Raw genomic sequence first — 13611 nt, 5'->3', positions numbered from 1 at the left:
CTATTTTAGGAGTGTGAAAAGTAAGTGGTAGCAAGCAGCCTGGAGAAGACGACTAGATTTCAGAGAACCACCAAATCGACAGCCAGTTCCACATTTTCCCCCAGTCTCCCCCAGCCTGGCCTAAAGGCAGCCTGAAACCCAGAACTGGGCGTTAGGTGCGGACACAGAGAGCATCAGGAGAAACCCTCTAGAAAAAGGCAGGAAAGGGGCCTCCTAATGCTCAGAGAGAGTGAGGGAATTCTCTACGTCTTCCTCTTCCTTGTCCTCTTGTACCCCCAGGCCCCCTGCAATCCCGCAGTGGTGACAGTAGAGACAGTCAGTGGCAGAGCGGGCCCACAGGTGCCTGGAACTCCGAGAGGGGAATCTTTTGCTCTAGTTGAAGGAGCTGTGGTCCCGAGGGTGGTGGCGGTGAATTTCCATTGCTTTTTTTTCTCCTTCTGAATGCCTGGCCTCAGACATGGGCCCAGTTGTGGGAAGTGTGAGGCCGAATGGAATAACTGGCCACAGGACTGAAAAGGCAGCCCCAGTTAACCAGAGAAATCACAAAGCTGAACAGCACTAAAAGGGCTTTGAAGTCAGAACTGACACCACAACTGAAACGGACCTTGGCAACTTGAAACAACTAGGCCGACTGCCTGCTAAAGCAAAAATATCAACAGACTCCATAGGATATAAACAAGGGCCAGAATCTCATAAAATAATATTCAAAATGCTCATTCAAAGACGCAGGAAAGTGTCAACTCACATGAGAAAAGACAATGGACAGACTCCAATGACAAGATGACCCAGACATGAGAATTATCTGACAATGACTTTAAAGCAGTTATTATAAAAAGTCTCCAAGAAGTGAGGGTAAACACTCCTGAAAAGAATGGAAAAAATAGAAAGTCTTAACAACTAAAGAGCCAAATGAAACTTTTAGGAACGAAAATTTTAATAAGCAAAAGAAAAAACTCACTAGAGGGGCTCACAAGAAGAATGGAGATGATAGAGGGCCAGTGAAATTAAAGACGGTTCAATGGAAATGATCCAGTCTGAACAACAGAAAAAAGACAAAGGGTTTAGGCCCAAATGCAGAAAGATCTCCTAGGGACTTCCCTGGTGGCACAGTGGTTAGGAATCCGCCTGCCAATGCAGGGGACACGGGTTTGAGCCCAGGTCCGGGAAGATCCCACATGCCGCGGAGCAACTAAGCCCGTGCACCACAACTACTGAGCCTGTGCTCTAGAGCCCGTGCTCCGCAAATGAGAGAAGCCACCGCAATGAGAGGCCCATGCACTGCAACGAAGGGTAGCCCCCACTCGCCGCAAAAATAAATGAATAAATTTATTTTAATAAAAAAGAAAGATCTCCTAGAAATCAAGACCCTCTCCCAAAGACCCATAAACCAATAGGAAAAAAGGGGGGAGGGTTATAGATAGATAGCGCTCAGAAAAAAAGGGAAATATGCTCAACTTCGCACAGAGTAAGAGAAATACAAACTAAAACTAATTGAGATATCATCCCTCAACCATCAGGTTAACAAGAGTCTCAAATATTGGCAACCTATTTTATTACTGAGGCTGTAAAGAAAGATAATGGTATAACCCACAGATAGGAATCTGACACTGTTTACCAAAATTACAGGTGCATTTATTCTTTAATTCACAAATACCACTTTGGGCTACCTAATCACAAATACACCCATACATGTATTAAATGGCCCATGTATGAAGTTATTCATCGCAGCTTAGTAGCAAAAAACTATACATCCAGGTGTCCCGTAAAAAAGGTATTGGTAGAATAAACAATGATACATCCACCCAATGAAGTACTATTCAGCTATAAAGAAGAATAAGGAAGATTCCCATATTCTGATTTGGAAAGGTGTCCTGGCTAAACTGTATTTGGTCTGGTACCTTTTAAGTAAGAAAGGGAGAATAAGAATGCCAGACAGTACATATTTTCGGCTCTGTGGGCCACACAGTCTCCACCATTGTAGCCCCAAAGTGGCCACAGGAGAATGGATGCGTTCCAATAAAACTTTAGTTACAAAATAAAGGCAGCCAGCTTGCAGGTTGTAGCTTGCTGACAACGGACATAAAGAAACACTGAAAGGATAAATAAGAAACTAAAAAAACTTAGAGGAAACAGCACAGATGGGATAAAAACAGATAAATTGGACTTCAAAATTAAAAACTCATGCATTAAAGAACAGCATCAAGAAAGTTAAAAGATAAATCACTGAACGGGAGAAAATATTTGCAAATCGTATATCTGACAAGGGATTATGTCTCCAGATTATATAAAGGATTCTTATAGCTCAACAAGATGTCAAATAGCCCAACTGAAAAAAAGGACAAAGGATTTGAATAGACATTTCTGCAAAGATATACAAATGGTCAATAACCACATGAAAAGACATTCAACATCCTTAGTCATCAAGGAAATTCAAATCAAAACCAAAATGAGATAACACTTCAAACCTACTAGGATGGCTATAATTTAAAAAAGGAAGACAGAAAATAACAAGTGTTGGTGAGGATGTGGTGAAATTGGAACGCTCACACATTGCTGATGGGAATGTAAAATGGTGCAGCTGCTTTGGAAAATTTTTCTGGAAAGGAGTTCCTCAAAAGGTTAAATATAAGGTGGATGCAACCCAAGTGTCCATCAATGGATGAATGGATAAACAAAATGTGGTCTATCCATACAGCAGAATATTATTCAGCCTTAAAAAGGAAGGAAATTCTGACACATGCTACAACATGGATGAACTTTGAGGACATTATGCTAAATGAAAAAAGCCAGCCACACACACACCCAGAACACTGTACGATTCCACTTACAAAACGTACCTAGAGTAGTCAAACTCAGAGACAGAAAGTAGAATGGTGGTTACTGGTAGCTGGGGGAAGGGCAGAGTGGGGAATCGCGGTTTAATGGGTACAGAGTTCTCGTTTTGTAAGATGAAAGAGTTCTGGAGACTGGTTACACAACAATATGAATGTACCACACTACTGAAAGGCACACTTAGAAACAGTTAAGATGGTAAATTTTATGATGTGTTTCTTTATCACAATAAGAAACTTTTAAGAGAACATTAGAGTTACCATATGACCCAGAAATCCCACTGCTAGGTGTATACCCAAGAGAAATGCAAACACAAGTCCACACAAAAACTTGTAGCATTATTCACAACAGCCCAAACTGAAAATAACCCCATCAACGGAAGGATGGAAAAATACAATGTGGTGTATCCATACAACAAAATGCTATTCAGCAATAAAAAAGCAATGAAGTACCGATACATACCACAACATGGATGAACCTTGAAAACACATTAAGTGAAAGAAGACAGTCACAACGAACCAGCATTACACGATTCCAATTATATTGAATAAACAAATCTCTAGAGACAGATAGTTGTTACTCCTGGCCAGGCTGGCAAACAGAAGCGATCATACTCTGAGGTGCTGTCGGCATTCACTTGTCTTTTTTGATCCACGTGCTGGGTTACATGGTGTGTACAGTTTGTGAAAAGTCACAGAGCAGTACACAAGGCTGTACCCTTCCCCGTATATATGCTATACCTCAATTAGAAGGAAAAATCAAGAGCTCATCACAAAGCGGGGTTTTGTGCCTTCTCACCTCCTTCCTGCAGCACAGGACCAGGAATGGAGTTAGCATGGATCTCCAACCTCAAAACTTAGGGGGAAAAAATTTTTTTTAACCAACTGCAGAACTATAACACGACCCTACAACAGGATGATTGTCCAAAGGATGTGAGCCCCCAGTCTTTACTATTTCACAGAGCACATTTCCTTCCATACTGAGGTTCTGGTGTGTTTATTGCTGGGAGCAAAAGGAAGGCAAAGACATGGGGGACTGACATTTACTGAGCACTTACTAAGTTCAGGGCACTTGCTTGAATCTCTACCTAGAGGTTTGTTAAATGGGGGTCAGAGATGTTAAGTAAGTTATCCAGGGTCACACAGCCTATAAATGACAGGGCAGAAATTAAAACCTGATCCGTAAAGCCGATGTCCTTTCCCCTCTGCCACTCGTATTGCTGGGCGCAGTGGGATACAATGATGGAACACATGCTGGTAAAGTTTCATCACGGATCTGTTTTGTCAGTTTTTACTCCAGAAGGCAGAAAGGCAATTTGCCTAAAGGACAACCTGCATTTCATACACGTTCGTGGATGGTGAGATGAAAGAGAGGCAGCCATGGTCCTGCCAGCTAGACTCCAAGTCCTGGGAGTACTCATCCAGGGGCGAGACCCATCTCCTGGATGTTTAAAGCAAGGTGTCAGGCTTGGTTTATCCAAAGTCACCTGTGTCAAACTGAATTTGAGATGAATCACAGCCCTCAATGTAAAAGCTAAAACTATAAAGCTTTCAGAAGAACACGTAGAAGAGCAGCCTCAAAACCACAACCTGGACGTAGGCAAAGATTTCTCAGACAGGACACAGAAGGCAAACTTAACAGGAAAAGAGCCTAAATTAGATTTAATCAAAGTTAAAATTTTCTGCTCATCAAATGTCACAAGTAGATGAATAAGCAAGCCACAGTCTGGGAGCAAATGTTCACAAAATATACTTCCGACAAAGCACTTGAATCCGGAATACATAAAGAACTCTTCTAATTCAATAATAAGATGACAACCCAACTAAACGGGTAAATGGCTTGAACAGACACCTCACAAAGGAAGGTGTCTGCATGGCTAAACAGCACATGAAAAGGTGCTCAACATCACTGATCATCAGGGAAAGGTGACTTAAAACCATAATGAGAAACCACCACACCCCCCAACTAGCAGGGCCAAAACAGAAAAGCTCAGTAATACAAAGTGCTGGTGAGGGTAAGAAGCCACGGGAACTCTTGGTGCATCGGTGCTAGGAATATAAAATGGTACCACTTTGAAAAAAAGTTTAGAAGTTTCTTTAATAGTTTAACATACACCTACCCTTTGATCCAGCCATTCCACTCCGAGGTATTTACCCGAGAGGAATAAAAAACATTTGCCATTAAAAAGACCTACATACAAATGTTCACAGTAGCTTCATTTATAATAGCCCCAAACTGGGAACAACCCAAACGTCCTTCAACAGGAGAATGGCTAAACCAACTGTGATATATTCACGCAATGGAATAGTACTTGGCATTAAAAAGGAACAAGCTACTGGTAACAGCAACAGTACAGATGAATCTCAAAAAAGTCACGCTGAGTGAAGGAAGCCCGACACTGAAGAGTACACACTGCCTGAGTCCATTTACACAAAACTCTAGAAAAGGCAAATCTAATCTAAGCATAAGAGTCATCGCCCGGGGCCAGGAATGGGAGTGGAAAGGGGAATGAGTGGGAGGGGACATAAGGCAACTTTCTGGGCAGATAGAAACTATATTGTGATAGCATTTGCTTACCTAGGTTTAGCCGTTTCTCAAGGTTGTACAACTAAGATTTGTGCATTTCAATGTATATACATTTTTACACTAACAATGTTGAAACGTATAATCAAGTACGGGGTGGGGAGAGGTCAAGAAGAAATAAAGATGGCAGAATATTAATAATTGTTGAAGCTGCGTAATGCACATGCTTGAAATTTTCCATAATAAAAAAATTGAAGAAGAAAATCATTTACATCGAATGCTCCCGCTCTCCCCCTGCCCCTCCGTGTCCAGTTTTGCCTGGCCGCTGGGCTGCCCTCCCGCAGCCCCAGCTCCTGAGTGAACTCTGCTTCCTGCCAAGGTCTGCCGCTTGACTCCTTTCTGCTCTATAACTCCCCACCACCAACCAAGTCCCTATAACCGCCAGGCATTTTTGGCAAGCCCTGTCACACCCAATAGCTCAAAACCTGTTCAAGGGACTGGGAAACAACAAGCTTTCCAGCTTGCTTTTCAAGAGTTCAGTCCTCTCCCGCCTACACTGTCTGACCGGGATTTAAACAGCACCTATCTCAAAGCCTGATACTCAGAAGGCTTTAAAAGATAGTTTATGACTTGTATTCCAAAAATACGTCTGTAAGTTGACGACTGGGAACTGAACATGCATTTTCCCGCATAACAAATAATATACAGCCAGTAATACAGTGGTCCAGGCCACAAATATCTATCTGCCCACTGTATGCACTCAAGGCTCCAACAGCAATGCCTCAATTCAATGCTACAGGTGCAATGCTTCTCTCATCAGTCAGTTCACGTGACTAAAAGTTGAGGAAAGTTCCAGGCTCAATGCTGAGTCAGTAGCAGTAAAAGTGGTTCAAAAGGAAGGAGGCTCAGGGAAGGGCCCCTCTGAGCAAGCCAGAAGCCACGTGCAGCAGAGGACAGCTGAGGTCCGGCCAGGGGCTCGTGTGCACGGGTCGCCGGATGTACAGTCATTGTTGCCTGAGCCGGCTGGCGGGGAGAGAGGAAAAGTGGGAGAAGGCTTCTGACTTACAGCCCCATCTTTAATCTCCTACTGCACTTGCTTGAAATAAAATCACATTTATATTATAGAAAATAAACATTATAGAACACGTGGACAAATAACAAGAACCAGTCTGCCCAGCACACAATCCAAACCACTGTTTCCATTCCAGTGTGGCCGGTGTGAGCTCTTCTAGTCTCTTCTATTAGATATGTACCACCCAGAAATGTGTCGTTAGGATGTATCTTATTTTTTAATAAAATCACAATCGCACTATGCCTGGCCACCATTTTCACCTTGGTTTCTATAGGAAACCACATTCTGATTTCCTTTTGAGGGTGCCCAACAAATTTTGCTTCATCTCGACAGGAGAAACCAAGTGTCATCTGTGTCCACGGAGAGTTATTCTAAAAAGGAGCTGGATACATATTCCTAGGAAACACTCAAAGTGTAGCAAAGAAAAGTGCATCTGGTTCCCTGCCATTGAAGAGTTCACTGTCTGGCAGAAGATCAACCATTAAATCAATAATTATTTAATCGCAATTGTGTTACTTGCTAGGAAAGAAAACCACAGTGTGTGTACAACTGACGGGGGGCGGGAGAAGTTCCTGAAGGCTTCTGTGAAGACCTGAGCTGTGAAGGCTGAAGGAGCTTTGGGCAGAGGAGGACTGCCAGGTGGTGGAGGGTGCCAGGATACGGTGGCTTCTAAGCAGATGACATGGACTGGAATGCACCGAGATTGGCCCAACCTTGAAAGACCAGTTACAAAGCTGCTGACGGTAAGCTGGGTGAGAGAAGCCAATGCTTGGACCAAGATGGTGGCAGGCATTTCTAGCAGAATGCACAGCACGCTATATTAGTCAGGATGAGCTAGGCTGTGCTGACACATCAGACAAATCCCCCAAATTTCAGGGGCTTCACTGCCATCTTGAACACACAACCTTCAAGTTTGCCATGACAGAGGCAAACTTCCCTGGTAGACAGAAGGGAAGCAGGTTTGAAAACCATTTGGAAGCAACAGGCTGGATTTGGCCATGAGGGACAGGGTGGAGTCAAGAATGACTCCTAGGTTTCTGACTTGAACTGCTAAATCGATGATTTCATTCATCAAAGTTTACTTACATAAGGGAAGGCAATGTCTAACTATTGCCCTTACATTCTGCTGGAAATATTGATAGATTTGGCCAGTCTCCTGATCATGTATAGGTGGCACACCAAACGTGCATTCTATGACCACCACAGCCATCTGTCTACAGGACTGTCTTCCTTGGAACTTCGTGCATTTTCCAGAATGGTGAGGAAAGGGTATGCACCAAATTATTAGAAGTCTTAAGACACCTTTAAGTCGCTCTCGCTCTCTCTTTTCTTTTCTACTATTTACTTATTTATTGGGCTGTGCCGGGTCTTAGCTGCAGCATGCGGGACCTTTTCAGTTGCAGCATGCGGGATCTAGTTCCCTGACCAGGGACTGAACCCGGTCCCCCTGCATTGGGAGTGTGGATTCTTAGCCACTGGACCACCGGGGAAGACCCTAAGTCTCTTTCTTAAGCAGGAGCCAATGCACCTGTGGATTAAGCCCATTAAAGTCAGCTGAGAGATACATTCAGGCATTTCTAGCAGAACGCACAGCAAGCTATATTAGTCAGGATGAGCTACGCGATGCTGCCACATCAGACAAATCCCCCAAATTCCAGGGGCTTAACTGCCATCTTGAACACACAACCTTCAAGTTTGCCATGACAGAGGCAAAGAGAGATGGAGGCGGTGTATCATCTAACTCTCAGTCGCTTTCAAAGTGACACTTGTTGATGCTGCTCACATTTCATTGGCCAGCACTCGTCAAAAGGACCCCAGCTAACTGCAAAGGAGATTAGGCAATGTGGAAGACTCTACGGAAGCCTGGTGGGCACGCTCTATGCCACACAGCGCATCAAGCGAACGAAGAATCCATGAGTAACATCACAGAAGGTGAAGCGAGACACAACCCCCATGAAGGGCAGAGAATGGAACTAGAGCTGGCCTTCTTTTAAACCATTATATATCCTTTTTTGTTGCAAAAATCCCAATCTTACTGTTGGATAAAAACTAACAGAATCACTCCAGTGTCATTTAATACAAAAGGAAAAAATTACCTAGCCTCCAAAACCAGTGAAACCAGGGAAGAAGCTAGAATGTCTCCTCCCATGGCTGGTATGAACCTGATGGCCCAAGCATTTCCATTCCATTTTCTTGGCCCACAGCAGCATAGTGAGGGGCCCCACGATTGGCATATATTTTTACCAGTGACAGTCCATTACATGAGATGACACATGACCTGACTTTCTCTTGGAAAGGCATGCCCTAGGAGACAACTTTCTAGCAGTTGGGCTATATTTTCATAACCCAAGTTGTACTCTCTTACCACTATAAAAACCACCCCCAGGGCTTCCCTGGTGGTGCAGTGGTTGAGAGTCCGCCTGCCGATGCAGGGGACACGGGTTCGTGCCCCGGTCCGGGAAGTTCCCACATGCCGCGAAGCGGCTGGGCCCGTGAGCCATGGCCGCTGAGCCGTGCGTCCGGAGCCTATGCTCCGCAACGGGAGAGGCCACAACAGCGAGAGGCCCGCGTAACGCAAAAAAGAAAAAAAAAGAAAAAAAAAACCACCCCCAAGTCTTAGGAGTCTGACTAAATAAAAGCTTCTCTCTTGCTTATGCAAAATCCAAAGTGGATGATCCTGGTCCTACAGCTATCCTCAAAAGAGTGGTTCAGGCATCCAGGTACCTTCCATCATGTGCTACTGCCATCTTCTACAGCCAGCCTCCAAGGGCCCCACGGAGACCACAGAAAGGGATGAGAGAGTACGAGAAGATCTACAGATACGCCAACGCCTTGGCCCAAAGTGATAGACATGACTAATACTCACATTTCATTGGCCAGAACTAGTGATATGGCCCACATAGACTCAAAGGGTGCTGGAAAATGTAGTCCCTGCTTCCCAGCAACAAGTAGGAGAATCAATCTCCTGACCACCTAGCTACCTCTGCCACACTTTGTATCCTCCAAATGACTCTTGCCAGAAAAGGGGAATCATCAGGACACAGCAAAGTCAAGTAACTAACCTGGAGACTGATGTCTTGGTCTTTTAATCAATGTTCAGGAAATGCAAGGATTTCCTGTTGCAGGTGGCAATACCTCCCAACGTTTAAAATCACTGTGAACATAGCTGAAGAAGAAAATCAGAAGCAGGGCCCCCGAGTCAGGAAAGTAGCATGTATGTGAGGCTCAGAGAGGAGGGAGGGCAGGCAGAGTCAGGCACATCAGGTATGGGAAGCTCACCTGAGTCCCAGGTCCTGATCAAAGGGGCCGTTCTTGTCACTGGAGCAGTTAATAGCTAACTCAATAACCACAATAAATGTATTCAACTACAGCATCCTGGGAGAACACTTTCTGTGGTCAAGATGTTTGGGAAAGCATGAGACAGAGTTACCCAGGTTTCCTTCCTGTAGGATGTCCGAGTTTTCCATACATTCACAAGCACTGAGAACCTCCAGGAGACAGACAGAGCATGCACCCGAGGAAGCAGAGGAGGCTGCTCTGTGCAAACACACCCAACACACACAGTACATTAGCTAAAGTCGTGACTATGAATTCTGTTCAAGTAGAGAAATGGGCACCTCAACAAAAGGCGCCAAGGCATATTCAGAAAAGGCGGTTTCTTCTAAAAAACAAAAAAAGAGAGAAATGTTTTGTTCTCCAACTCCTAGAAGTAACCGAGTGATTGACCCTCACTTGCTGAATTTGACAGCTTTACTGAATTTGAGACTCTCATCTTTGAGGATGGACGCTGGATGTCAAAAACAAACAAACAAACAAAAAACCCAAAAGAAACAAACAAAAAACCAGGTCCTTCTATGGGCCAAAGGCACACAGAGATGAGCACCACCTCTGCTAAAAGTAAAAAGAACGTCCCTCAAAAAATTAAACATAGAATTACCGTTTGACACAGTAATTCCACGTCCCGGTATACACCCAAAAATGTGAAAGCAGAGACTTGAACAGAAATTTATCCACCCTGGTCATTACAGCATTATTCACCATAGCCTAAGACATCACGCTAAGTGAAATAAGTCAGTCACAGAAAGACAAATACTGTATGATTCCACTCATATGAGGCATCTAGAGGAGTCAAATTCACAGAGACAGAGGGTAGGACAGTGGGTAGCAGGGGCTGGGGGAGTGAGGAATGGCAAGTTATTAAAGAGTACAGAGATTCTGTTTGGGATGATGAAAAAGTTCTGGAAATGGATCGTGGGGATGACTGCACAGCAGTGCGAGTGTACTTAATGACTGAAATCCACACTTAAAAATGGTTTCAACGGCAAATTTTATATTACGTACACTTTACCATAATTTTTTTTTAAAAAAAAAGCCAATGAGCTGCTCCTCAGCCCTCATGGCTTACGGCGGTTTTCTTCCACAACAGCGCCCACGTGCCCCCTTGCATGGGTTGATAGCTCTCCTGCAGCCCATCAAATCACCCAGGCACTGGTGACACATAACCTCCTATTCAGACCCACAAAGGACCACATAAAACTGCACAAGGAGATGGAAAACACGATCCAACCCAGCCTTGACTCATTATGACAACAGGAGATGGGAAGTGCTTAAATTTCACATCTATGATCCACCCCCCCCGCCCGAAACACACCTGGGACAGTTCAACAGTTCTTGGCGAGCAAGGTTGTAGAACTTCTACAAAAAAGCCAAAGTGACAGATTTATATCTTTTTGGCGGAGACACCAAAAAGCTGTGAATGGCAGAGATCAGGAAGCCGGGGTGGGGGCGTGGTGTCTGTTTAAATCCGTGAACCGACTTCTTGGAGTTTCGTATATTGTTTGTCAAACCTATGAAAAGAACTTACTGGTTATGATGATGTACTGAAAAACGATTTATTCAAGACCAGGCCGAGGCCAACCAAAGGAGGTACATACTGCAGCTGAAAATTCTAGGCAATGAGGACCCAGAACGAAGGCTTGTTTTACACACACACACACACACACACAGAGAGAGAGAGAAGCAAAGCCACTGCACGCCAATTTTCAGAGTTGGCACCAGCAGGCAGGAGGTTACAGCTGTGCCTAATGGCCAAATGGACATTTAACCATTCAGAGAAGAGTCTGTTCAAACTCCATTTTCAGCAGAGAATGAACAGAAGTCGAGAAAACCGAGTGGTTCCAGGTGAAATGGGCTCCTGAACAACTTTTCTAAAAAAGATGTTGCGCTGAAGAGTCTACTCTGAGTGGTCAGAAACATCCAGGGAGTGTTTTCAGAGGCCCAGCAGCCACTTGTTTAAACAAGCTTGTTAAACAGCTTCCAGCTGGGGAGGATTTGCTCTGCAGAAAACAGATCCCGGCAAAGAATGGATGGTAATAAAGCTAGCTTACCATCTCATCAGCACGGTGTGGCCGCCGCCATTTACCTTCTCACAAGCTTTTGGGGTTAGGGCAGGCATGTTACTCCTGTTTGACCAGTGGAGAAACCAAGGCACAGGGTCTCCCAGGTGAACTACTGTCCCACAATGCTTGTGAATATCACCCAAGTGCCAGAGGCTTGTCACATAGCTTCCAAAGGTTCGGTAAGGAAAACAGCCAAGCAACAATCAGTTCCACACCTGGAGGAACTCGTGCCAATCAAAAGTACTGATTTAAGGCTGGGTTCTTCTGGCACACTTATTACAGTGAGCTGAGTGTCCCGTTCCGGCAACGGAGGAGATCCTGAAGCCGGGAATGTTTGTGCACTACAGGATAAAATATATCTGTCACACTGGTAGTAGAGCACAGCCCCACTGTCAATCTGTGTTAAGTGTGCAAAAGAACACCGGGGCATTTCTAAGAGACGCCCCCTCCCCCCGTCCCCCATTGTAATAGACCATTACCCACCCTTGACTGCAAAATGGAATCATGTGGGAAGCATTCGACAATCCTGAGGCCTCAGATTCTGATATCATTGGTCTGGGATACAGTCTGGGCATTACGAGTTTGAAAAGCTCCCACAGGTGATTCTAACGTGTAGCCAGGGTTGGGACCCACAGGAGTGAGAAACTAACAGATGAATAACTAGTGGAGGGCGGGGAACTCAGCCTCGACTGGGTTAGAGGCTGTTTCTTGGATCATCTGATGTTTAAGAAAACTGAAGAATAAAGAACTATGAAAGCCAGGGGCCTCTGTTTTCTTACCTGTAAAGGGTACAAGGCTACCTACTCTGCCCTCCCCAAAAGGTGGGGCGGTCCTGTCGAAAAGAGTCAGCTGGTGCTAGGATGGGGAGGAAGAGATGGTGCTTCGGTGGCGTGGGCGAAGATAAGGAAAACTGGGAGGAATGGGGTGGGGGCGAAAGGGGACACCGCCTCACCTGCGTCGTAGAAGGCGTCGAGCTTGGCTGTCTCCCCAAAGTCGAGCTCCCCGAAGGGCACGAAGGTGAGGTGGGCGTCCTCGGCCTCGCAGGCCCGCAGCAAGCACCGCCGCGCCCCCGCCTCGGGGCCGCCGGCCGCGCCACCCTGGGGGCTCTCGCTGCGCACGTACACGGCCCGCAGAGCCCGCCGCGGCCCGCCCCCGCCCTCGGCCGCCCCCTCGGGCTCCAGCGGCCACGCCGGCCCCGCCGCGCCCTCGTCCCCCGGCGGCAGCGGGCACTGTGCGGACTCGGCCGCCACCCCGAGCTCCCCAGCCGGAGGAGCCCCGCCGCCGCTCTCCATGTGGCGTCCCTGCGCGCCCTTCCTTGTCCCACCTCCGCGCGAGTGGCCGGCGGCTGTGGCACCTGCTCCTGCGACGCGGGAAGAGAGCTGGGGAAGCCAGCGCCCGCCGGTGGCCCCGGGACGGGCAGGCGACGGCGGGGCCCCTCGGCTACATGCAGAAGCTCCAGCCCCGCAGCCCCCGAGCGCCCTTTGAAGGCTCGGGAGGGAGGGGCGGGGTCTTCGGACGTCAGGGCGAGCGGAGGGCGGGGGGAGGTCCGGGAAGGGCGGCGGGGCAGGAGCCCGCCGGGCGCCCCCTGCCGCCTCCCCCGGGCAGCGCCCTAAGAAGGGCGGATTCACGAATTTCAGGGTTTTGCTGTTGTTGCCGTCCCTCCAGCCTTAGGAGTCCCATTTTTTTCCCTCAAAACAATTTGAGGCTTTTCAAGCAGAGTAAAAGCTCTTTCAAAGCGCCAGCTGGATGTAAATCTTCAATTCCAAACTAAACACAGATGTAGTG

At 46.3% G+C, this 13611-nt stretch overlaps 1 protein-coding gene across 4 annotated transcripts in view; it reads right to left on the bottom strand.

Annotated features, from left to right (window-relative positions):
* The window catches only part of LOC113614550 (mitogen-activated protein kinase kinase kinase 15-like), a 99020-nt gene extending 85720 nt beyond the window's left edge, over positions 1-13300 (bottom strand). For all 4 annotated transcript variants that reach the window (XM_027096176.1, XM_027096179.1, XM_027096177.1 and 1 more), the window contains exon 1: positions 12779-13300. In XM_027096176.1, coding sequence (XP_026951977.1) covers positions 12779-13118 — 340 coding nt within the window. In that variant the 5' untranslated portion in view covers positions 13119-13300. The remainder of the gene's footprint in view (positions 1-12778) is intronic.
* Positions 13301-13611: the final 311 nt, after the last annotated feature.

The sequence above is a fragment of the Aethalodelphis obliquidens genome, unplaced genomic scaffold, assembly GCF_003676395.1.
Source record: "Aethalodelphis obliquidens isolate GAN/ISIS:26980383/991018 unplaced genomic scaffold, ASM367639v1 scaffold99, whole genome shotgun sequence".
Taxonomy (NCBI): Eukaryota; Metazoa; Chordata; class Mammalia; order Artiodactyla; family Delphinidae; genus Aethalodelphis; species Aethalodelphis obliquidens.
This window is presented reverse-complemented; position numbering and strand designations above follow the sequence as displayed.